This window comes from Pectinophora gossypiella, chromosome 16 (assembly GCF_024362695.1).
Source record: "Pectinophora gossypiella chromosome 16, ilPecGoss1.1, whole genome shotgun sequence".
NCBI classification, from domain to species: domain Eukaryota; kingdom Metazoa; phylum Arthropoda; class Insecta; order Lepidoptera; family Gelechiidae; genus Pectinophora; species Pectinophora gossypiella.
The window spans coordinates 14,712,195-14,738,394 of record NC_065419.1 but is presented as its reverse complement, the minus strand read 5'-3'; the positions used below and the strand labels follow the sequence as shown (position 1 = coordinate 14,738,394).

Sequence of the window (26,200 nt, the reverse complement as noted above, 5' to 3'; positions counted from 1 at the left end):
AATATTTCCGGTAAAAATCGGTTTTTGAATAGCCTACAACACCCATAGACAATGAGCTCATTGATGCAAAAAATTAATTAATGACATAAATTATGGCAATACGGACAGGATATAAAATACTTTTTTCAAATAGCAAGGAAATCTGATTGATAGCCATTTTGAAGAGCCTTTTGTTGGTGTTTTGTGAATGTTTTCAAGAATTTTTTAATTTATTTCAATGATATGAAAGTTATTTCCATACGTAAAATGCACTATTTTCATATATCTTCAATTCAGTAGATATAAGAATACTGTGTTGATTGTTTGGTGAAGGCGCTTTGTGAAAAAAAGAACCGGAAAGAACTCTGCTGCATTTTTGTCTTATTTTAGTTTTCTTAGAAAATAGAGTTGTTTATCATACAAGTGAGAAGTTTGAGTAAGCGGTTTTAGTGAAACGACTCAGGAAGTGCGAAAACAAATTGTTATTTACGTCGCGTGTATTTGTTCGACGTAAATTTAGCTCGTTACAAGATGGCCGCCATTGGATGGCCGCTCCGCCAAAACCCGGTCGCGGGGCCCGATGTGTCACCGCTGGAGCGCGGAGACATGTTGTGAGCCGGCGTTGTTGCGCGGCGGGCTCTCCGGCCGCTTCCGGCGAGATTCCATTTCATAAAATGGAATTTCGCTTGAGGCGCCAAAATACGATGGGTGTTGACACATCTCGAACTGCAATACCGTACCGTTACTCCGTCGACGGGTTTACAAAATAATCGTCGACGAAGATGAGCGAGCCGGACGACGTCGGTAAAGAAGTGTGGAAGCGATGGATACTCGAGGCTATTCACAAGATACGGTCCCAGAAACAGCGGCCCAGTGTCGAGAGGATCTGTCACGCGATCAGACAGCATCACAACTATCACGAAGACGTGGTGTCGGAGCGGCTGGAGCGGGCTGTGCGCGAGGGGGCCGTGCTCAAAGTGTATAATAAGGGGCAGAGTTCGTACAAGGACCCTGGGGGGCTGCAGAATAAGACTTTAAGGTTGTCGCCCGATGCGGACGTTTCCCGGGCAGTGGCAAAGGCAGTGCGTGAGTTGGGTGAGCGTGACGGCTCCAGTTTAAAGACTATCGAGCGACATTTGAGGCAAGCGTACCAAGTGAATGTGGAAGCTGATGTGGATGTGCGGACGATAATAAGAGCTGGGGCGAAGCGCGCGGTGGCGAGAGGGCTGTTGACACATCACGCGGGAACTTACAAGGCGACAGACCGGCCGCTTACCTCGTCCACTGAACGCACTCCTAAGAGGAAGCATCTGCCTGAGGCTCAGGAGAAGGTAAGATTCACATCTACTCTTGCTCTATTTTGCACTGTTGTGATTCTAATTCATGTTACCTCTAAGTGGACTAATGTGTAAACATACTAATTAAATTAGAATAAGAAATCTTGTTTCTATACTATCTTATTGATGTAGATGTGATTGTTACACTGTAATTACTGCCTTAGTCTTATCCTACATGGCAATTGTATGTAAACAAACATGTTACCATGACTAACAGAACAAAAGCTGAACCATAACTAAAGGAACTCCTGTTTTTGTTGTCTCATTTGCCACCAAATCTGTAGTTCATTATCAAGGCCACTGAACTCAGCAAGAATGAAGGCAGAGGTTGTGAAACACTGCTTTGCTCACTTCCCATAAAAAGTGGTTGCATAATGTTGCATAAGCTATAACTGCTACAAAACTATGATAAGCATGTAAACAATGTGTTTTCTTGCTGTATTTACAGCTTTATATTGCATTTTGATGGAGGAAATGTACATTTGAATTGATTATGTTGTGATTCTTTTAATCTTTACCAGAGACAAAGGATTTTTAGCAAATCATTCAAACCCTCCCACATTAATGTTATTAAAATCCTGAGATATTAAATTTTCCTGTTCCATATCTTTAAACAAAATTTGTTTTTTACATTTAAAGGTCTTAGTCCAAATATGTATCCTGCCTATATATGGTGTGTATGAAATGGTATATCTTGAAATTAGGTGCAATTTTTGAATTCCTTTGTGTATTTGCAACAATCTTGATTAAGCTGGTGTGAAATCACCTCTTTAATTGATTGATTGCAGGAGAATGAAGTGATATATTAATTAATATAGGACCTTATTTCTTACTTAGACAGAACAATGTATGGCTAGGAAAGTAGTTGTTAAACATTCACTTTACAGCTCCTAAAAGTGAGTTTGATCTAATATACATAAACATAATGTGAGAGTTTTTAAAATAGTACTATCTTTCTCTAATTATGAGTGCAAGAAAGAGACAGACCTAGTTTTAAAACTGTCAAACTAATTTAAAATTAAGTTTGTATCATTCAAAATCGGAACTATTGTTTATCTAGTTAAGTTTTTCATAATGGTTTACTTTAGTAAAGCCTATTGTTGCATTGGAAATTTTAAAATTTAAAATGTTTGTAAGTGTAAACAAAAAGACAGGTTTGGTAAGTCAGGTTAGACTGAAGACCTTTGTTTAAAATTAATAGGGCATATGTTTTTGTGAATGATTAAAATAATTATTTTTTAGTAATTTAATGAAAATTATTTAAAAGCAAAGAGAAGCAGTCATGTTTGTTTATCTGTTTACATCTCTGATAAACTACAAATATGTATAGCAATAATTTTAGTAGGTTGTAAGTGGGGCAAAGAATGTTTATACATAAGAATGAATTTTTGAATTAGATTTAACTTCGTAACGCCGAAGCATAATTACGATTTCGAAGTAATAAACGACGGTGGTACCTTGAAAAGGACCAAATTTTTGTAGTCGTAAAGGCCGAGCACTTCAGGTACAAATTTTAAAGTGTTAGAGTTATCCGATCGGGTTCAAATTAAGTGGAGACCTATGTAAGGATGAACAGAAGACATTTTTGAAAAAAATACGTTTTTTTTTTAGTTCTTCCAGAAGGACTCCCGGTGTGAGTCACTACTTTTAGTAAAATTTGAAAAATATTATTATTATAAAGGGTTATGTATTTTTTCATTAACATACATACCTATTTGTACGTCATAAATATGTGTATATACTTACATATTTAAATATAAAATAAGTAACGAGTTTTAGTTTTTATGATGTAGTTTGTGATTAGTCCCTCTGGAAGTACATTAGGTTTATATTATTAGGAAAAAAAATAATTCATGGTGTCAGTTTAGATCATCATTAGAAGGAAAAAGGAAATAAAATGAAGACGGTAGTTTTTTTAATCATAAGATCACGTAAGCAAGTCAGTCTATATCGGTATGATTTAATCACATATAACAATTTAAAAAACTTTTTGAAAAATATCCGGACATGACACCTAAAGTCCCTTGCAAAGGACTAAAAAAGTTTGCTTTCATATTGCTAACGATATCGATACAAAATTGATAAAATAACTATGTCATGTTGTTGATTATTATCTTACCTGCGATTTCTGAAAATAATGTGTATGAAAAACTACGAAATTCGATTATTAACTTGATTTTTTTTTACCTCGTGGCCGTGTGCGCGCCATCTTTACCAATAAAATGACAAATTACGACAAGTGATACATATTTCTTTTTTATTAAAGCCACGAAATTGAAATTGAATGAACTAGTTCATAGACAAAATACTTTTTTTCTCAATCGGCGCAAAGGTTTGAATTAAATTGACAGGCAAAGTTTTGGTCCTTTTAAAAGTACCTTCGTTGATTATTAGAACAAACTATTTCAAAACCTTCGGCCTTTATGACTACAATTATTTGGTCCTTCTCAGAGGACCCCAGGGCTTACGAGGTTAACATGGAAAAATGTATTGTGTAATAGAGTAGTTTCCAACTAGTCAATCCAGTTACTTTTTACTAAAAGTCAAAACACAAAATTATTATGGAATTTGTATGAAAAACCAACCTGTGACATCATAGATAAACGTGACAAATTGACACACTTATTATTACATTTTTCTTTATTAAAATTCATAAATGAGTTAAATATATATATAAAAAAAAAGATTTTTGACACTTAGATCTGTCTTTATTTAGTAATCAGAATTTCATTATTTATCTTTGACTTAGAAAACTACCCAATTATAGTAATAGTGAATTGTAATCATAGAATAAAGAATAGTGCTACATATAGAACGGTAACTCTCCATCTGTAATAATTCCCTCACCCCCTCTGGGTCGTACTATAGTCTTAAATGGGCCGTAAGCCAGTAATGAGTAAGGCTGCATTTCCATCGACGCAAAGCTGTGCGGAGATGAGCGGAGATGTGCAGGAATCGACCAATCACCGTCAGGGAAAGAATGACACAGTGTCTTCGTTTTTCGCTCTCTCGAACGCTGTGATTGGTCAAATCCGCACATCTCCGCTCTTCGCGTCAGTGGAAACCCGGACTAAGGGGGAGTGCGCAGATTGTATGTCTCGCTCGCGCGCATATGGTACGAATGATATTTTTTACTTACAAGTGTATGGAATGTCCTTAAATGATAATAATTTACAATTACATGGACATACACGTAATTAATTTAGCCTTAACCTAAATGGTTAGATATAAATCTAATGCTGCCTAGAGATAAATGGTTTTCAAAATATAACTGAGATAATACTTGTAAAATATGTTGCTTGTAAAACTAGCGCATTATCTCTTCATTTACTTACTGAACTGGTAATGGATGTGCAAAAAACCTAATAGCTTTTAAAGACAGGTTATTCACTCACAGTCTTGATAAAAACGAATGAAAAAAAAAGAGAATAGAGACAAAATTGTTACATAGTTAGCAAGTAGATCACAGAGTCTGTTGGTACCTTACCTACTGTTTTTTATGCACTACAAATGGAATCTTATGTTAAGGAAACAATTTTATTTTACTTTTGATCTGTTTGACTTTTGTTACATTTATAATCTCACGCCCGCAATCTCCAATGGGGTGGGCAGAGCCAAAATTAATTAGGAGGCAAGTTGCAGATAAAGTTTTATGATGGATATGATATCTTACTACTAGTTGTTTGCATGCAAGGGTTCAAGTGCCACCCTTTACATAATATAGTTAATGAATATAGGTTTATTTGCTTGAGCAGAACATGGACAATACTTATTTCAATTACAGAGCGAGGCAAAAGAAATAGCGAGAGGGACTGAGACATTTCAATATCCGATGATGTATCATCATGTTTGAAAGAGACAATTTGGTTTGTCGATTTCTTCTACATGCCCTGGGAGACAAGCAGCTGAATAGCTGCACCTAAGCTGTCTGTTTTCTTTCTAAGTTTTTTTTGATCTCATCATCAGTCGGAAATCGTCCACTGCTGGATAGGCCTCATCCAAGCCTCACCACAATGACCGATATGCTGCATGTGTCCAGCGGTTTCCTTCGACTTTCAGGAGGTTATCGGTCAACCTTGTGCCAATACTGTGCTTTCCAGTCGGCGGTCGCCGCTCGAGAACCTTACGGCCCCATTCTGCGACGACCTGCGCACCCCGCCCACTGTCACTTCAATTTAACAATTATTATGTCTTATTGTGTATAAATAAAGTAACTAAATATCCTTTCTTTCCAGGCCAGCAGTGTCGGAGTGCCAGTTTGCACGGAGTGTCTTGGCACGGAGGCCCGCAACCGGCTCGGCGCGGCGGAGGCCCTCGTGGTCTGCACTCAGTGCAAGTCCTACGCGCACCCCACCTGTCTCGGACTCCTCGAACATATCACACATTCCACTATCAAGGTGAGGGCAGTTTTTGCAGATTAGATTTGTTGCTCGGTGAGGGTACCTCTGACTACATTGGGATATAGTCGTGAGCTTCTATCGTGTGGGTTGTGAGGTGGATTACCAACCCCATCAACCCTGGTGTCAGGGTTACTATTGAACTGCCAAAGGCCCCTAACTCTCATGTAACGACTACTAACTTGCATCAGTAAGTAGTAACCGGGACCAACGGCTTAACGTGCCTTCCGAAGCACGGATCATCTTACTTTCGGACAATCTGGTGATTATTCTGTAATGTCCTAACCAAACTAGGGATCACAAAGTGATTTTCGTCATATCCCACCGGGATTTGAACCCGGGACCTCCGGATTGTGAGCCGAACGCTCAAACCACTGGACCGCAGAGGCCGTAGTCGTGAGCTTAATGTTATGTGTTGAAGATTTGTTAGTAGGTTGACTGACATTGATCAAGAAAGTTAAGCTACTTCTGTAGCATGCTGCCCGCATAACTCGCGCGGTGCGATAAGTGAGTTGATAGACTTGGTTTATTTATCGCGTAGTCAATAGAGTTAGCACTTTAATCGCATTCATGCGTGAGCAGCATGTTACGGGTCCAGTAACTGTAGCATGTTGCTTGCCTATCGCGCGCGACGCGGTAAAAAGTCATCTTAACATTTTCTGTTGGTTATTGCAATTATCGATATTAGACAATTTCATAGTTATCCTAACCTGTAACTTAATCTGTATTGGGCTGGTTTTACCTTCGCGGGGTGGAAGGTCAGAAAGGCAGTCGCTTCTGTAAAAATCCGAACCTGTCAATTCTTCAGGTTAGGTAAGCGGACCCCGTGACAAACGGGATAATGCTAGGGAGATGATGAGACAATTTCATACTTACCTATACCTCTAACACTTGGCGTCTTTCCGGGCGCCCTCAGGCCTGTTGCCTTAATTTTTTGTACCGGGTGAGAGCCCTCAGCGCTTCCTTTTGTCTGACCAAATAGTTCTTGCCTACAATAAGTAACGTAAAGGTCATTTTATTATATGTTTCTATATTATAAACTCTTTGATAACTACTAATAAGCTAATAATAACTTTTTATTGTTTCTCTAAGTGAATTTGTAATTCTTTTTGAGAAATAAAATATATTTAACCTGAAAATAGAACATCGTCACTGCAAATAATTAGCATTAATTATAAAAGTGCTGTGTCATTATCTTTAATCCGCGGTGTTATTAAAGCAACGCCTTATCCCTATATAAACATTAGACAAGATACTGATTAAATACGACCGTAAAATATAATCTGTGAAGGCTGTTTTTACAACTGCCGAATTTTCTTCTATCGTGTGGATTTTGAGGTGGTTTACCACAATCTCATCAACCCTGGTGTCAGGGTTATTATTGAGCCGCCATAGGCCCTTGGAACGACTCGTGTAACGACTACGTACTTACATCAGTAAGTAACTGTGCCTTCCGAAGCACGGATCATCTTACTTTCGGCCAAGCGGGTGATCAGCCCGTAATGTCTTAACCAGGGCTCACAATGTGATTTTTGTGATATGTCCCCTCCGGGATTTGAATCCGGGACCTCCGGGTTGTGAGTCCAGCGCTCAACCACTGGACCACGGAGGCTGATTATAGGACATAAGGCTTACACCAAAGCGCGGGTACAATTATCTTGTGATTGCGATATTATGTATCCACGGAATAATTATAAAAGAAAGAGGTTGTAAGGGCCAAGTGAGCGTAGAACGCGCGCCATACAAGTATGAGCAAATAGTTCATACTTCAACTTTGCACTTCACTCATTCGCAAACTCTACGACACACGGAACTCCACGATAGTATATTAACGTTTTAAATAACAGAACTGTAGTCAAAGGCTGTTTTTTTGAAATAAATAATTTATATAAATAAATTATGTTTTGAAATAAAAAAGGATTTTTCTTCAACTATAACATCTAAAGATTTGACCGCGGTCCTAGTTAGGTAATTGCGATCCCAGTCGTCGGAAACCATGCAAGGAGATCCCTAATTAAACCTTAGTATGTATGATCGGCGTATTATCATCTCCCTAGCATTATCCCGTTTTTCACAGGGTCCGCTTACCTAACCTGAAGATTTGTCAGGTCAGGTTAGTATGATAATTTTGTAATTAATGCTATTTATCAAAAAAATACTTTTGTATGCAGTATCTTTTGAGGAGCTCGGTGGCGCAGCGGTAAACGCGCTCGGTCTGCAATTGTTGAAGTCAAGTCACTTTTGCAAAGGCCGGTCATAGGATGGGTGACCATAAAAAAAAAGTTTTCATCTCGAGCTCCTCCGTGCTTCGGAAGGCACGTTAAGCCGTTGGTCCCGGCTGCATTAGCAGTCGTTAATAACCATCAATCCGCACTGGGATGGTTTAAGGCCCGATCTCCCTATCCATCCATAGGGAAGGCCCGTGCCCCAGCAGTGGTGAATGGGCTGATCATGATGATGATGCAGTATCTACAAAATATACGTTGCCGGTAAAGTGGCTATGGAATTTGAGAAGCAGTAGAGATATCGTGGTTATCTGTTTGCAGGAGTAGTAAAAGAAAGGGCGTTGAACTGGCGATAACGGTTCTCATATCTCCTCCTTCTATCCTTAACCGGGTGAGAGCCATCAGCGCTCCCCATTTGTCCGATCAAGTAGTTAATGCCATCTGCGGCAAATCTACAATAAGTCACGAAAAAAATGTCTTTCTATCCATTTTCTTCTATTCCGTAGATTTAACTTTGACTAGCCAAATTGGAAATATAGCTTATGTTGTATGTTGGGTTTTAGACTCTGCGAATAATCCAGAATATTCTACAATTACAATTTGTCAAAGTAAACATGGTCATCTTATCATGAACATCGGATGAGTCAGAGACCAGTGTTTATGATGCATGTTCAAATAGATTTTTTATTGTTTGTGAATATGGTGAATCATTTCAGTGATGTTTAGTTTTTTTAGACCAGCGATTCTTCAAATTCAGCGTAAAAATGTCACCAGGTTTCTTAGAAATTTTATTTTTGGCTGTTAAATAACACCATATTCAGGGTGTTAGTGTCATTGTAACGAATACTGAGGGGGATGATTCAGATCATGATTCTGAGTTAAATGAAGTAGAATTTTCCGTCGCAAAATTCATGTACTTTTTTGTTTTTAAATTATTTTCATACTTTTGCGATGGGAAATTCCACTTGATATCAATTTGGAATCATGGCCTGAATCATCCATCAAAGTTTTCGTTACGATGTCACTAACACCTTGTATAAGTATAAATATTATTTTTAATGGCGTAAATAGGTGATGTAAACAAAAAAAAAAGTGATGGGAAGTTAAGCTGTTGGTCCTGGCCTACCAGTCCAAATGCCTTCATTAACCCTCACTGGAGCAGCGTGGTGGAGTATGCTCCATACCCCCTGAGGTTGATTGAGGGGAGGCCTGCCTGTGCCTAGAAGTGCGACGTATACAAGGTGTTTATGTTATGTTGATCTCTTTAAAGGCCAGGCTAGTAAAAGATATTTCGGACTCTGTGAAAACGGGGTAACTCTAGGGAGGTTTATTTTTTCTCCGAGTTATATCTGCAATCAGTAAACGTCCGCTTAAGTTACTATGAGCATATGACCTGAAGGGGAACTTGGGCTGACCATATCCTCGGCAATTAGCAGGGAAATTATGATGTATTGAGATGTGACGATGAATTGAATGTAATACTTACCTATGATTGATGAAACAAATGACTTGATTGATTGTTTGATGACGTATTTACTGTTTACACAGTCGTGCCGCTGGGTGTGCGGCGAGTGTGCGCGCTGCGCCGAGTGCGGCGAGGCGGGCGGGGGCGGGGGCGGGGGCGGGGGCGCGGGCGGGGCCGCGGGCGCGGGCTGGGCGGCGCGCTGCGCGGCGGGCTGCGGGCGCGCGCGCCACGCGGGCTGCGGCCCGCCGCCCTACAGCTGCGGGGACTGCCGCCACCACACGCACAAGCGGTCAGTACACCCGCACGCGTGCGACGCAACATTTTATTTTACTTTTTTTTCATTGTTTTATGCCAGTCGATTTGAAGTCGTTTTCTTTGTCCCACTTGTTCTGATAGGTGTTAGGCCTCAAACTGGATGACAGCGGCAGCGGCGCGGCGGCGGCGGCGGTGCGGGGAGCGGCGCGTTCAAATGCTAAGATTTATATTGAAGTGTTCTCGATGGCAGCGGCGCGGCGAGCGGGGTACGAGCGGTGCGCTCTAGTCGAGCGGTGTGCCCATAATAAATCGTACGAAACAAAAGTACTACAATCGAAAATGCATCGAGAACGGAACAGCGGCCGCCGCGCCGCTATCGCCGCCGCGCCGCTGCCGCCGCCGCGCCGCTGCCGCTGTCGTCCAGTTTGAGCCCTTAAAAATATTTAGATTATCTCCCATATTTCAATAGTAGAGTTTCACGCGAAGTCGCTGGACACGCAAGTCCGTTTCAAGAGTAATCCCGCAAGAAAACTAACGTCATATAATTCAACAGATCGACGATGGGGGGAACTCCGAAGGGCCGCAAGCCGAAGACGCCGCGGCCGGCGCAGTCGGACTCCGAGCCAGCGGACGGTAATGCGGCCTCCGCGGCCTTCGCGCGCCTCCCGCCCGAACAGAGAATGTCCAAGGAGAAACAAAAGTTTTTCAGATTCTCCGCGTTTAACCTCGTCAAGCGGCGCCGATGTCGGGAGTCCTCCAGCGAGTGGGAGGGCTGGGAGGGCCGCGCGCGCTGGGGCGGAGTCCAGGTGACCCGCGTCCAGAGGCTCGAGTTGCGGCTGGAGAGGCACCGGCCCCGCTCCGACGACTCGGGCCGCTCCACGCCGCAGCGCGCGCTGCCGCCCTACGTCCCGCCCACGCCTATCACGCCCTCGCACATCTCCACCGTGTTCGAGCGGTTGGCCACCGACACGGGCCCCGGTGGCGCCTGGGGCTTCGCGGCTGAGGCGCAGAAACAGGGCCGGCCAGAGCGCCTGCGGGTAGAACCCCCGCCGGAACGCGACCGCGAGCCCGACAGGAGGCGGGTCGCGCGCCGCCGCAGCCGCTGCGGGGACCGCCTCTTGACCACGCTGTTTGATGGATTGTCGGAATTCTACTCGGTGAGCCACGCCTCGCGCTCGCAGTCCCGGCCCCGTCCGCCGCCCGACGACGGGGACCGCACGGTGCTAAAAGAGACGAGGAGCACCTTCAAGAGGTACCAGGCGTCGTTACGCCGCGAGCGCAGCAGAAGTCGCAACCGCAGCCCGTCTCGAACACGACAGAATTCCGGACTCGATTACAGAGAGCGGAGCGCCTCCCGGCCGAGGTTCAACCTGAGAGATCGCAGCAGATCACGGCCGAGGATAGAGAAGACGAGGCACCGCAGCGTAGAGCGGGCAGCGTCGAGGCCGAGGACAGGGCGACGCTCGCGCACGCGCAGCCGAGTCAGGAGTCCGCCCCTCGAGGAGAGGCCGGCTTGGAGAGAGCGCAGCGTGTCGCGGCCGCGGGCGGAAGCGAGACGGGCGAGCCCCGTCGCTAGCGAGGAGGAGGGCTGCAAGAGTGAGATAGCGCCCCGCCTGTCGGCGTCGGCCCTGGTCCGCACGGCGGCGGTCCACAAGCACCGGGCGGGCACGGACGTGGATAAACTGTCGCGCGGGGTAGCGCTGGCGCGCGCGGGGGCGGGGGCGGGGGGCGCCGCGCGCCCGGCCACCGATCAGACGGGTAAGGTCGCGGTCGGCTCGTGAGGTGCGGCGAAAGTGTTTGGTGGATGACCGTCTCGCTCTGATTGCTGGCCGGAGCGCTCCGTCTTTGTTTCTCTCTCTTTCTCTGTTCGGTGCGGTGAGTGGGCGCGTTGCGTTTGTTTTGCTTTATACGGACACCGAGCGCCGATGACAATCACATTTGTTATTCGGGTTTCGGAGTATCCACACATGCACTTTCGCTCGCGCTTCTGATCGTCGAAGCGTTATATCATAGTTCTAAGGCGCATTTTCATTTAAGCGTATCATCCGCGTGTTACATTTGACTAAGACTGAACAAGACATAATTTTGTATCGTTGTCTTGCGATGATGAAAATGTGCCTTCTCATCATATTACTTTCTTCTGTGAACTTTTCTTAGAGAGGTTTTCAGGAGGCATATTTTATTTGCGTTTTTTTTTCTAACATGATTCTTTCTAGTGTAGTAAGTATTATTGCACTATAAAATTTGCGGATAACATTGTCTCAACATTGGCGGGAGGGCTTTTAAATTTTCTTTTTTTTTCTTTATTTTATGCTTTTTCATCATTCCATAGTGAAAAGAGAACTGTAGGTTAAATGTTTTTGGCAAGCGTGTGCGTGGAGATATTCAGCTACATAATGTAATGTCGCTGTAAAGCCGAAAGTAGAATCTACTCAACAAACATTTTGGCAAAATGTAAGAGCTATCGTTTTTCAAGTCGGTTAAAGGAGCTACAAAGGTTGTGTTTGATTGGAGCGATTATCAAAAGCACCAAAATGTTTGTTGAGTGAGATTAAACTACGTATGTATGCGTTAATAAATATGTCAAAGCATACCCCTGACACTCCATACAAAAATCTCAATTTTAAGGTGGGTACTGACTGGTGTTACGAGACGTAATGTGTTACACAGCGAGCGTTCGTGCTGTCAGTACAGGGAAATAAGGCGCTCGTAGCGAGCATCAACACTGATTTTAAGCACATGACGTAACATATCATGCTCGCTGCGAATGGTACAATACGCCTCGTAACACTGGTCAGTACCCACCTTTACATGTTAGAGGCTTACGGCCATTCGAGACTAAAGTAAGACGCACCAACTCTCTAGTTGACCGTGAGTTGCTCTTCAGTTGACTGTTCTATACGTAGTATTATGTGTGCGTGGGTTCGAATCCCGGTGGGGATATATCACAAAAATCACTTTGTGATCCTTAGTTTGGTTAGGACACCTGATTGTCCGAAAGTAAGACGATCCGTGCTTCTGAAGGCACGTTAAGCCGTTGGTCTCGTACGTAGTCGTTACATGAGTCAGTCAGGGGCCTTTGGCAGCTCAGTAGTAAACCACACTCAGAGTTGGTGAGGTTGGTAATCCACCTCACAACCCACGCGATAGAAGAAGATATATGTGCCTACAGTTCTCTTTCTACAACTATGCACATACCTCCCAACTAACTAACGAAGTCCCACATTGCAGACGGCAAGCGATTACCCCCGGGCGTCACTGAGGCTGACTCCGACCTCTATAAGGCTGCAGTGGCGGCGGCCGGGGAGCTAGAAGAGCCTACGACAGCTGTCGTAGCCCCAGCAGTGGGTGCCCCGGCGACCCCGGGCGCTCCGCCCCTGCCGCAGCTCCCTCCGCGTTGCCCTGCTGCCATTGAGTTTGGACAGTGGGAGATCGAGACGTGGTATTCCAGCCCTTTTCCCCAAGAGTACGCTAGGTGAGTAATAAAGATGTATTTTGAATGAATAGGCATTTTGACATGTATACCTCCCCTACATGGGACTAAGACGCCGGCGCCGGCGCCATCTATCCGACACGTCTACAGTTACACGCATATTGGAGCTGCGGGCTCTCAAGTACTGTGCGAGTCAGACTTTTCCGATTTGATGTTCTTTTTGGTGATATTTATACTTATGTGACACAAGCGGAATAACGAATTTACCTTTTATAGGCTACCGAAGTTGTTCCTGTGCGAGTTCTGCTTGAAATACGCTAAAAGTCGTGCCGTGCTAATGCGGCACCTAGACAAGTGCCTGTGGCGACACCCGCCGGCCACGGAGATCTACCGCTGTGGAGACATCTCCGTATTCGAGGTAACTATCCGTGTTTGGATGACGACATAAAACAATCATCCGCCCTGACCCTGTTTCACGCTACTGTGGGAGAGTCTTGTATCGGAGGGCACTTTAAGCAGTCGGTCCCGGCTACTATTTACTTAACTATGTAGTCCTTGCATGAGCCATGTTGGTTAACCAAATACATTTTATTGCCTTCCAGGTCGACGGGAACGCTAATAAAATATACTGCCAGAATCTGTGCCTATTGGCGAAGCTGTTTCTCGACCATAAAACTTTGTATTATGATGTGGAGCCGTTCCTCTTCTATGTGTTGACAAAGAACGACAGTAAAGGGTGCCATCTCGTTGGATATTTCTCCAAAGAGAAGCATTGCCAGCAGAAATATAACGTGTCGTGTATCATGACGATGCCGCAGTACCAGCGGCAGGGCTTCGGGCGATTTCTCATCCATTTTAGTGAGTGGTGGAATCTTTATTGCTTATATTTGCATGTTGATGGTGGTGCATAGCTCGTTATGTATGATTATGTTCTGAGCTAACGGATAGGTGTGAAGTTGTTGCTTTATTATGAAAAACCACGCAATAAAAATCGTTAGACGACGAAGCTGTTAGAAGCTGTCGATTGCCTTCTCCAAAACATAATGCTGTAGTTCCTGTAGAGCAAAATAATGAGGATAAACCAAAAGAAATTGAAGAGAATAAGAGGCCGTCCAAATTCATACCAGTGGTTTCAACAGAAAACGTTCATATAGTTTTAGACCCGAAAGTACAAGAGGAAGTTAACGCGATAAGACCTACAGTCGAGCTGATTGTCCTTAAAATCAAGCAACCTAATGTCCTGAACCTAATCTAGTGAAAAATGACATTTGGATGTGAGTTTTGTTAACAAAACCTCGCAACAGACAAGCTAGTTTTAATCCAGGTATAAAATTCTGGTCTCTATTTTTACTCTGAATTAAATTAATTGAAAGAAATTGAGGTTGGATCACATCAGAATGTTATTTTTCAATAAGGCGCTTACTTAGTTTTCAGTATAAGGCAGCGATATAGTTCTCTAATTTTATTTCTAACCCAAAACACTTGTGATTGAGGCATTCTTCTTTAAATAGATCTTCTATTAAGAATATCCGTATTGATATAACTAAGTTTTCTAAACAAGTGCATCACCATCAATATAAATCAATAATAACATGCTAGAATACTTATTAATGTATGTTTCAGGTTATTTGTTGTCGAAAGAAGAAGGGCAACCGGGCACTCCGGAGAAACCGCTGTCCGACTTAGGACGAGTGTCGTATCACGCGTATTGGAAGTCTATCATATTAGAATTCCTCAACGACTACAAAGATAAACCCTTTACTTTCGAAGACATAGCGCATGCGACCGGCATGCATATGAACGACATTGCAGTCACATTTCAACTCCTAGGGTTCGTTCGGTACATTCCCAGCAATGATACTATAAAGTTGGGGCTTTGTATAGACTGGACTAGAGTCGAGAATCATATGAAGAGGTTGAGGAGTAGACCGAGATTAGAAATTGATCCTGAATGTCTAAGGTGGACGCCGCTTTTAGCGCCCACTGTGAATCCGTTCAGATCGCCTGAAGATAATTCTGGGGACCAAGAAACTGAGAACGATGAGGTGAAGACGGAAAGCGAAGACACGGCGACAGAACCTGAAACTCGAGCGCCGAAAGAAGAAATAGAATCTAAAGAACCTAAACCAGAGAAAGAAGAAGAACCAGTAGAAGTAACGTCTTCCGGAAGAAGACGAACGAGGCCGCTTAAATACAGTGAAACTACATACCAAACCACGCCAATCCTTGATGGTAGAAAAAGAAAACGAGACGCTAGTAGAAAGATCTCAGAAACAGTTGATGACAAACCAGAAGAGACGCCAAGAACGCAGAGAAGTAAAAGCGTGGCGAGAAGATCTTCCAGAGTAGCTCAGAATGAAAATGAGGACAGTAGTACTACTAGAAGTAGAAGGCAAAGTGTTAAAGAAGCAACCTATGCATCAGATAGTCAGGAGAGTCAAGACAGTGCCGATATAAACGCCATTACTCCAGTGACTGCAGCCAAAGCGAAAACAAAGAGAAAAATTGCGTGGCGAGGACGGCAAAAGAAGCGACAGAAAGTTGGTAAGGCGACGACTGGAAGCGGTTCTCCCGCTGCTAAGAAAGCCAAATTGGATGAAAGCAAAGATGATACTGCTGACTACAAAACTGATGATTCTACCGAAGACCCTGACAAGACTACGTCTACTGAGAACAATCAGTCGCCAAAGAAACCTGATCAGAAAGAGGATAAACCAAAGAACTCGGATGCTAGTTCTGAGGACTCGTCGGGTGAGGCTGATGATGAGATGGACGTGGAAGAGGGAGAGGACAAGAGGAGCGCGGTGAGTAAGCCGGCCACGCCGCGACCGCTGGAGGAGAATAGCACCGACAACCATACCAGTGATATGGAGCTAGATAGCATACACATGGACTCTCCTAAGTCACTGGCGGAGAAGGATCAAGTCATCAATGAGACTACTACTGACCAACCTAAGAGTGACGCAGATAAATCAGAATCAGGTCCAATGGAAACTCAGACAACAGAATCAAACACGAAAGAAAGCGAGGAAAATAAACCAGAAACGAGAAACGGCGAAATGAAATCTCCAGAAAAATCGTTAGATGACAAAGATACAATAATAATTTCAGAATCAGATGACAATAATAGTCAAAGCTGTCCGTTGCCATCTCCAAAACATAACGCTGTAGTTCCTGTAGAGCAAAACAATGAGAATAAACCAAAAGAAATTGAAGAGAATGAGAGTCCGTCCAAAGTCATACCAGTGGTTTCAACAGAAAACGCTCATATAGTTTTAGACCCGAAAGTACAAGAGGAAGTTAACGCGATAAGACCTACAGTCGAGCTGATTGTCCCAAAAATCAACCAGATTGAAACGATCGTGGTTGAAGGAGAGTCTGACACTGCCAATTCACCCAGCATATCGCCTAAGAAGAATGATAAGATTGTTATAAACGAATCCCCGAAACAGAAGACGCCTGAAAAGATAAATTCAGAAGTCTCTCATGAGCAGAAAAAGTATGAAATGAGGAAAGAAACTGTGATACAACAAAACTTAGACGATGGTAAAAATCAAGAGAAAAAGTCTCCTAACAAAATTGACTCGATCATACAAAGTTTAGAGCCACCAAGAGACATATCTGGGAATTTGAAGAAGCCTGAAATGCCGAAACTGGATTCGTTTCCCGAACTAGATAGAAATAAGCTTCAAATTGCAATATCTAGTAAAGAGAGTGAAATCCCTTTTAGAAACGACAACATGAACATGAGAAAAGATGAAATAGTTATAACAAGAAATGTGATAGAATCGAATATGCAGAATTATCAGAATACTATTGGCCCTGTGATAAATTCCATGACGATACAGCAGATAAACCCTGGGCAACATTCTTATATGAATCACAGAGTGAACATAAGCAAAGAATCTCAAGCCGTTCAGACTGACAAGGTCCTTAAAACCAGTGAACCAAACAGAGTATTGAACAACATGTCTGACGCACCAGTGATTAGTAAAACGACCAAATTAGAAGTACCGCACCCTATTTCGTCTCCTGTGATAAACCCAGTTATTCCAAAAGTCCCGAATGTTACTGATATCAATTTTTTACCTCGGTGTCAAAGTGCTAATGCGGCTGTTAACTTAGGAATGGAAAGAGACTTGGAAGCGAACTTCGCTAATAGTAATGCGATGCAGAATTCTCTAGGAGGGTCGATGAGTATCGCGCAAAATCAAAATCAGCAAGATAAAAACGATCCGAATCTTAAACCTAGAGAGAAAAGTAAACTGAGAGATGTGAGAGTGAATTCTGCTCACAGCAAATTGGAGAAACCTGAGAAGAAGCCGGGGAAGAATGAGAACCCAAGAAGTACGCCGGAACCGAAGATGTTTTTTCCTGAACAAAACAACCCGCAACAAAGCAATGCGCGGAAGCCTGAGACGTCGGTCCCTATAAACGTAATCAACACAGCCGTGGCAACCACTAAAGTAGACACTAAAACTACAAACGAAGCGCCGAAGAAGCAAGATTTTTTTAAGAAAGAAAAATCTAACTCCGCCAAATGTGAAACAAAAAACACATCTGTGAAACACGACAAAACTTGTTCGTCGCAGTTGAAAGCGGATCAGAATGACTTGAACAAAATGTTGCCTAAATACAAGTACGACAATGAATTGGTCCCGAAAGCCGACTACGCGATGAATCAGATACCTAACTACCACACGACGCATGCGCAGTACCAATGGGCGCCCTGGGACCACACGCGGATTCAAGGCACGTGGGACCACAACCGATTTCTGGACATGAAGAACAGTGAAAAAAACTACTTGGATAAATTCCAAGGTTTCAACTTACCTCCTTTGGAACAGATGCAGAAATCTCCTCAGAAGTTGCACCCGAAATATGACCAGAAAGATTTCCATAACATCGCGTATGGGGCTTTGTCGGGTGGTATATACGCAACGACAAGTTTGCCGCATTTTAAAGATACCAAATCGACGTCGAAGGCGGATTGTCAAAAGAACGAGTGCAAGCCGGCGAAGCAGTCAAAAACAACTACTGCTTGTCAAACACAGTGCGAGTCGAAGAAGTCTCAGTCTCAATCTCAGGCGCAGGCGCAACAGCAGAGCACTGAGGCTCAGATAAAGCAGATGATGCAGCGACAGGTGAACAAACAACAAGAGGTCGCCACCAGCTGCGCGGAGTACCGGCAACACAGCCCACAGGTCCTCACATCACCAGGTTGCAAGACTCCGTTCAACCAGAACGGTCCGTGCTCCCAAGAAAAGACGGAGATTGAGAAAAAATCTCGGCAGAAAAAGGAAGAATCACCAAAAGACGGAAAGGAGGAAATGTGCGAGGCTGTGAGTCCGGCTTTGCAGTCTATGGGGGTGTACACTCCGGACTCGACAAGCAATTCAGTGCATTCAGTGCAGTACCCTACTTGCGAGTTGGACGTTAGCCAGTTAGGGTTGGAGTCTCCGACGAGCATCGGGTCGGATTTGGCGTCTCCGTGCTCCATGATGCACATGCACCCGGCGCCGAGCCCGCAGTACCCGCACTCCGCCATACACATGACCAACATCATGTCGCAGCCCACACAACCGCCTAAACAGCAGAAGATCAATAATAGGAACCGGTGAGTCTTGCAATTTTACACTGATTATTTCAGATTCACAACAGAGTAGTTGACAAATATATATAACAAAATTACGTTTTTATTGTCAATGTGAAAATAGAATTAATTAAAAATTCACGGGGATTTTTTTCCCAAAGTTTTCCCCACATAATGTGGCCGGTTAATGGCAATAGGTTCGCCTCCTATTATATGGGACTTAAACATATCTGGAAAGGAGTGGGTGTACATACTATACACGTTTGCCTACACCTTAAAGTATACAGGTGTGATGCTGTTTTCCTCAACGTTCTTATTTCCCCTAAAGTTTCCCAACAAGTTATATTTTCCCTAAAAGTGCGAAAAAAATACCCTGACAGCCCTGTGCTTTGTTTATCAAAACTTACAATATCTGTATTACAAGAACATTTTTTTTAATTTTCATTATTACAAAAATGTGTTTATCAAAACTGCACATGTAAATTACAACACAAGTGTCAATATTTATTTCACAAGTATATTTTACAATCCTCTACTTTTTTTTGATTAACGTAGTTTACACGTACTTGTGAGTAACTTGTAGCTTGTGAACTTGTAGACTTGTAAGTATTGATGCGGCACTGATGTGACGCGCACGTATAGTAACCCGTCCGCATGTCCCCAGCAGCACCGCGCAGGGCGGCGGCGCGGCCGCGGACAAGTCCCCCGCCATGCGCGGCGCCACGCCGCCCGCGAGGCACCGCGCCACGCCGCCCGCACACCAGCCGCACGGTGAGCCACACACCCTTATAATACCCGCGGCCCCATTACGCTCACAGTCTGCCACTGTCTGACTCAGAGCGACGTCTCAATTGAGCGGCGAACTGGAGGGTTAGACTCAACAAAGTTTGTTTTCGTGTAGCAAGAGATTATAAAACAGTGTCCCCATTAGGCTCACAGTTTGTGGCTGACGGTGTACCTCTTGTGCGCATGCTATATGTTTTAAATGGAGTAGTTACACAGCGCATACTGTACGCAGTTTGCGGCGTCTAGCTTGGAGACTCAAGTTAGTAATACGCTACAGGAGGGTTAAAATAGCCACATCGAGGCAATTCATCTAAGAAAGCGATATTGCAAATTGACATTTGCGCATATAAAAGTAAGTGCGCAATGGAAACAAATGTCAAATAGCAATATTGCTTTCTTAGATGAATTACCTCGATGTGGCTATTTTAACCCTCCTGTAGCGTATTACTAACTTGAGTCTCCAAGCTAGACGCCGCAAACTGCGTACAGTACGCGCTGTGTAACAACTCCATTTAAAACATATAAGATGCGTACAAGAGGCATACCGTCAGCCACAAACTATGAGCCTAATGGGGACACTTTTATAATCTCTTGCTACACGAAAACAAACTTCGCTGAATCGAACTCGAAATATTCAAACCTTATCAAGAGGATAAGATCTCGCAAGAACCCAACCTACAAGGTGCTTATTTAGGCATCTTAAATGTTTTAGCCAAGCGTCCAGTACGTGGTCCATCTATCTGATACTTCTATATTTCCGCATAATCCTGTTTACACGGATTCTACTTCGGGTGAAGAATAATACTGCGTCTAAAATAACTTCACCTCGCACCAATTCGTATTGGGCGCCGATTTAGAGTTACCTCACCCCTTCTGGGTCTTACTTTAGTCTAAATGGCCGTAAACCGCTAAGGAGTAAAGGGGAGCGCGCGCGGACTGTTTGTCTCGCTCGCACTTACGCGGTAAGGCGGTACGGTAACAAGATTCCTCTATCGAGTGTTTGGAGTGTGCCCAAAGAAAAAACCATACCCCGAAAACACATTTCCTAGAAATGTGGGCTTTCTCACGATGTTTTCTTTCACCGTTGAAGCACGATGATCCACACATGAAATCGGGTTCAATAGAGCCTGATTCAAGATTCAAAGTCGTAAGACGGAATGTTCTTTTAAAATCCAAACCTCTAACTATTGTGTCTGGAAATTTCGGTCTTACACGAAGTTAGATTGGTGATTCGACGTCACCCAACCCGTCCAACTAGGCTACCAGGGCGCGCGGCCCGTGTACGCTTGCACGAATATACGTTTGACATGTGTCGCATCCATTCCATCAGCGTGTGATGTGGCAGGCGGCGGGGGCGGCGGGGGCGGCATGGGCGGCGGCTACCAGGGCGGCTACCTGGCGTTCCAGCAGCAGCAGCAGTACCACGGCGGCGGCGCCTGGCCGCCCTCGTGCTCGCTGGCCAAGCTGCAGCAGATGGCCGACGCGCCGCAGCACCACCCGCCCCACACGCCGCCCGCGCCCAACACGCCGCAGGTACCACACCCACCACCTACTCTTGTTTCGAAGGCAGACTAGCCGCGGAGTTATTATTATGACATAAAATGATGGACTTTCCAGATTGCAAGTCTATGTTCAATAAAAAAGAAACTCACATAGATGGTGTTGTTGAGTTTAGAATGCTGACAGTACGGCTAGCGGACCTAAGTAAAAAAAAAACGATGAAGTGTTGACATTCTCTTGGGCCATAAAGTATTTGTTTTTTGAAGTATTTTACCGCTCTAAATGAAGATTTGCTAACAAACTTTTTTTTGTTATGATTCATTTTTAGGCTATGGTTTACTGGCTGTATGGGCTATGTTCCCTTTGCCTGTCGGACGGACACAATAACAAAAAAGGCTATGGTTTATAACAATACAACTTCCTAAACTAAACAACGCCATCTATGTGATTTTTAAAGAACGTAAGCTGGAGTCCCTTATTACTCTTCTTCTATTATGTGGGTTGTGAGGTGAATTATCAACCTCGTCAACCCTGGTGTCTGGGTTAAAAAAAATACTAATCTTATGAAAATTTAACGAAAGAAAAATTCATGGACGTAACAAATATTTTTTAATTCTGAGAAACATTTCTGTTACTTTATTACTATTTGTTTAAAAACTTTAATGAGTTAGAAGATTTAAATAATCTTGGTTTCAATTCGTTTTAAACTGTTAAAATATTAATTATGTAACATACTTTTATTTTTTCGTCAACTTGTCTTCTTCCTTTCTAAACTTCATAAATGATCAGTGATAATATTTTTAACGAGACTTATTTGTGTTATGATAATGTATAATAATTGGGTGGTTTCCTAGGTCAAAGATAGATTATGAAATTCTGATCTAAAGGCGTCAAAAAACGTTTTCTTTTTTCTAATTAACTTTATGAATTTTATATTTTTTCATATAAATTCCATAGTAATTTCGTGTTTAGACGTTTAGTAAAAAGTAACTGATTTGACTTGTGGAAAACTACCCTATTGCTTGCTCAATTCAAATACGCTGGACAATGCTACATATTTGCACACTCACATATCCCTATTTAATACCTTGCTAACAGCTTTTTACGATGAAGCTTTTAACTAATTCATTTCTTGTGGAATGAGAGAAAGACAGAAATACAGTATGCAACTAGTGTGAAGGAGATATAAGGGTGGTATTTATAAACAAATCTCAGCTGAGACTGCCCTCAAGATCGTGCTCAAGTTCGTGTTTTCCTATAAGAACTGTCACATTGACATGATCTTGAGGGCAGCCTCAAAGCTGAGATTAGTTTATTAATACCACCATAAGTCCCGGTTCTTTCGCACTAGGCTGTTTACTATAAGACTGACAAGTATGTTATGGCGTATGGCCAAAATCGGAACTAGAGTCTACATCACGAAAGAAGGCTCGCAGCGGTGGCCAACTATGTTATGTTTATATTATATCATTTAGTTCAATTGAATTCCGTACTTTCGCCTACTCTAACGCCGCACGCAACATGTCATTTTGACAGTTGTTACGACAATGGAGAATGCATAGAGAGGGTAAACATCAGCGCCCTCATAACATAAATGGCATATACTTCCCACTGCTGGCCACACGCCTCAGGAAGGGGCAATGTCATCCTCGCGTCATAAAAAACGGGTCAGTCTATACATTTCTGTTGCCCTCTCATTCTATTCATGTTACGTTTAATGAGGTATAACAACTAACTTGGAGCATCTCGCAAATTCACCTAAAGGTGCCAGCAAATCGAAATTCTTCCGCATCATACACGCCGAGAGTTTTCAGTTAAATATGGATGAAGAATCAGAACAGATAGGGTAGATTTATGTTTTGTTAATTTGTAAAATTCGGATGCCATCCGAATGGCCGTTTCTTCTGATAACATCGTCAGATTTTTTCAAATTAACCAAACGAGAGTCATGAATGATAAGGTTATCTGGAGTGCTACAAAGGCCAAATTGAATCAATTCGTCCAAAAAGATATATTGTTCTTTGACATTTGACATAGCGCACTTACTTTTATATGCGCAAATGTCAATTTGCTTTTTGGACGCCCAGTTCTGGAATAGTGATCATAATTCCATATGAAACTAAAAATTCTCACATTACGACGCGGAAGAATTTCGTTCTGCTTCCAGCGGGCCTAGCACCGTAAGCACGCGACTCTTTCTCGCCGCGACAGAGATCATCTGTCTCTCTTTGTGCAGTATTGTGAGAGAGTGACGGGTGACGTATGTCGAGGCGAGAAAGAGTCGCACGCTTACGGTGCTAAGCCCGTAGCTTTACAAATAAAAAAAAACTAACAAATGAGACAAAAGTGTTATAATAATGTGAGTGTGCATGTATGTATTGGTGCGTCAGAGAGAGAACGCGGAGTGGTGGCTGGACGAGTGCTCGTATAATAAGCATGTGTTGTGGCAGTACGCGGCGCAGCCCGCCACGCCGCCCGCGCACTACCACGCCGCCGCCGCCAAGTACTACCCCGCCGGCAACCAGCTCGACGCGCCCAGGAACTCACGGAATACTACCAGTCAGTATACATTCCTTATCACTTTATCTCTTAACATAAACAGCCTATATATGTCCCACAGCTGCCCAAGCCTCCCACAATCACCCAGAGGGGGTATGGTCCATACGTGTAAATTACGTTTATAAAAAAATAATATAGGGATTGTAAAATATACTTGTGAAATATTTATAATGACACTTGTAACATGTTATTTACATGTGTAGTTTTGATAAACGGGGTTGTTAAAATGACCACACCGAAGCAATTCATCTAAGATATATAAAGAGACATTTGTTTGCATTGCGCACTTACTTTTATATGCGCAAATGTTAAATTGCAATATAGCTTTCTTAGGTGAATTGCTTCGATGTGGTCTTTTTAACCTCTCAGGGCACTGATAGGAAAAATAGGCAGTTTTTATCGTTATCGCAACAACCCTTCACCTTGCAGGCAACTTGAGCGCGATGCAGCACATGCAGGTGGCGGGCTCGGCGCGCGTGTCGCCCAACCTCAACACGCACATCATCTCGGGCTACGCGGCCGCCGGCCTCAACGGGTACCGCGTGCCGCCGCACCAGCAGCAGTTCAACAACCTGCCCGTGCAGATGATGAACGTGCAGCCCGCCGTGCAGTACGCGGCGCCCGACCCGCGCGACCCGCGCGCCCCCCCGCAGCAGCACAACGTGTACGCCTACGGGTACATCAACCCGCCGCCGCCGCTCGCCATGCAGACGCTCAACTCCACCATGCGCCGGTAGCAACACACGCGCCCACACTAACGCACTCACACTTGACGACGAACTGTGGGTTATGTTCGTACAACCGTGCGCACGTACCATCCTATGCCTATGTATGTTGTCGAGTGATCGCGCAAAAGTTTGTGGCGGACTCAGATAGTTCCTCCCGTATGCAACAGATGGCCTGAAACGCGCTAACGAATTTTACACAGCGCGATGCATATATACAGTAGCAACATGTGGCATAGTGGGGTACTATGCTCTGTTTGGTACCTCGAAAACATTCTGTAGTCCTGTGTGTCCGGCTTGCTTCTCAAATAGGGAGCACCAGTTCGAGCCCCGGTACCGGAATTGCACGAATGAGTTATTAATTTATCATAAGTGCAATTTTCACTAACACAGTTGGATCGACCATTATAGATGGCGATACGGCTCACCTCACGTTGGTCTAACAGAGAGCTTGGTGAAGCGTGGATACTTCATTTTGCGACGGATGTACCTCTGACTACCCCAATTGGGATATAGTCGTGAGCTTATGTTACGTGTAATTCTTGTACGAATATAACTCACAGTTCCCTTTTTGCTATGACTGAACCGACAGTAACACTAATTAAGCCATAGTACAAATAAATCGCGTAGTATTAGTATGTATATAGTGATGAAACGTCGACACCACTTGCGTTGCCTTACCTACCCGCACCGGTGCCGCGTTGTTGTACGCATGTTGTAAACTTGTAACTAACGTAATAGGCAGCTTTGCTAGTTTTGTATGATGACACGCAGCAGGGCGCAGTACCCTTATGGAAGCTGATTAAAGTACAAAATTGCAGATAAACAAATGTATTTAAATCTGTTTATAATAAATAATGATGACTACGTCAGTGAAAAGTAGCATAATTATATAGTGCAATAAATGTATTGATCTGGTAGAATGATGCATGTTTTTATATCTTGTACTTGTACGACGCAACTTGTTGCTGTGATAATCTTATGATTGGACAGTGAAGTAGGTGTGTGCTTAAATCATAATAAATTAATATATTGTTGATTTCCAAAGAAGTAATTATTGTAAGGGCAAGGTTACATAGATTTGCTGTGCAATGGTTCCCCAACCGTCACTTGTCTGGATGTAAAGTTCGGAGTTGTCATTTGTATGTATATCTGTTTAAATAATCAAATACTGTGTGTAAATGCTGTGGCAAGTATCGTTTTACTATAACTACGACATATTTTTGTTCTCTACTCTAATCTGTTGTTCAAAGTGCCTCTTTCTCTTTCATACGTCAGCTTGTTTCTCTGTAAGATATTGTAAATGCATCGCTTATTAACACAAGTGTGTAAATAGTTGGTAATATAATTAATTTGTATGATAGAATTTTTGATTTGATCAATGTGATAGTGTTGTAGCAGGATAGGGGCCGGTACGCGCCGGTCCGGCGCCGGCGCACGACGGGCCTAAACGACGGTTATTTTTATATTTTGTATTCTTTTACACTGATAGGTTAAAGTTTTATATAACGGTAGTTTGTTTACGCTTCGATTTAAGGATTATTTTCGTGTTATCCCAGTAATTTATTGCCAAATGTTATTAACACTTGCGTTTTGGTTTAGTTAGGTTAGCGTTTATTTGCTCTTTGCACTCGTAGGTTTAATGTTATGTTTTACATTGTGACAGTTCAGTGAGGCACGGGCGTGAAGACTGACTACTTGTGGGGTGTGCAGGGACACTGTACGCTTGCCTCGTCATTATTAAGTTTATGACATTATTGGCGCAAATCAGACGTAGCGCGAAGCCCACGTCCTCACAGATTCGGTAAATTATTTTTTAAGATCTGCTCCCTCTAAGGTTATCAATGTTATTTGTTACTAATGTGTAGTATATAAAATATTGTACATACAATAACATAAGAAACATGTAGCAGGTGTTATCACACAAAATATAATTTTGTGAAAAA

General features: G+C 43.2%; 1 protein-coding gene across 5 annotated transcripts; it reads left to right on the top strand.

The window, feature by feature from the left end:
- Nucleotides 1-148: 148 nt before the first annotated feature.
- LOC126373751 (histone acetyltransferase KAT6B) lies at nt 149-26,200 on the top strand. Of its 5 annotated transcripts, none has more exons than XM_050020000.1 (12): nt 149-1,310; nt 5,552-5,713; nt 9,487-9,692; nt 10,212-10,291; nt 12,890-13,133; nt 13,368-13,509; nt 13,694-13,949; nt 14,715-18,708; nt 19,349-19,455; nt 20,801-21,003; nt 23,361-23,529; nt 23,959-26,200. In XM_050020000.1, the coding sequence occupies exons 1-12, from the start codon at nt 762-764 to the stop codon at nt 24,264-24,266; spliced, it is 6,420 nt and encodes a 2,139-aa protein (XP_049875957.1). In that variant the 5' UTR covers nt 149-761; the 3' UTR covers nt 24,267-26,200. The 5 variants fall into 5 exon arrangements, with proteins under 5 accessions (XP_049875957.1, XP_049875953.1, XP_049875954.1 ...); XM_050019996.1 differs by having other exon boundaries at nt 10,212-11,416; nt 19,352-19,455; XM_050019997.1 differs by having other exon boundaries at nt 10,212-11,416; nt 20,816-21,003.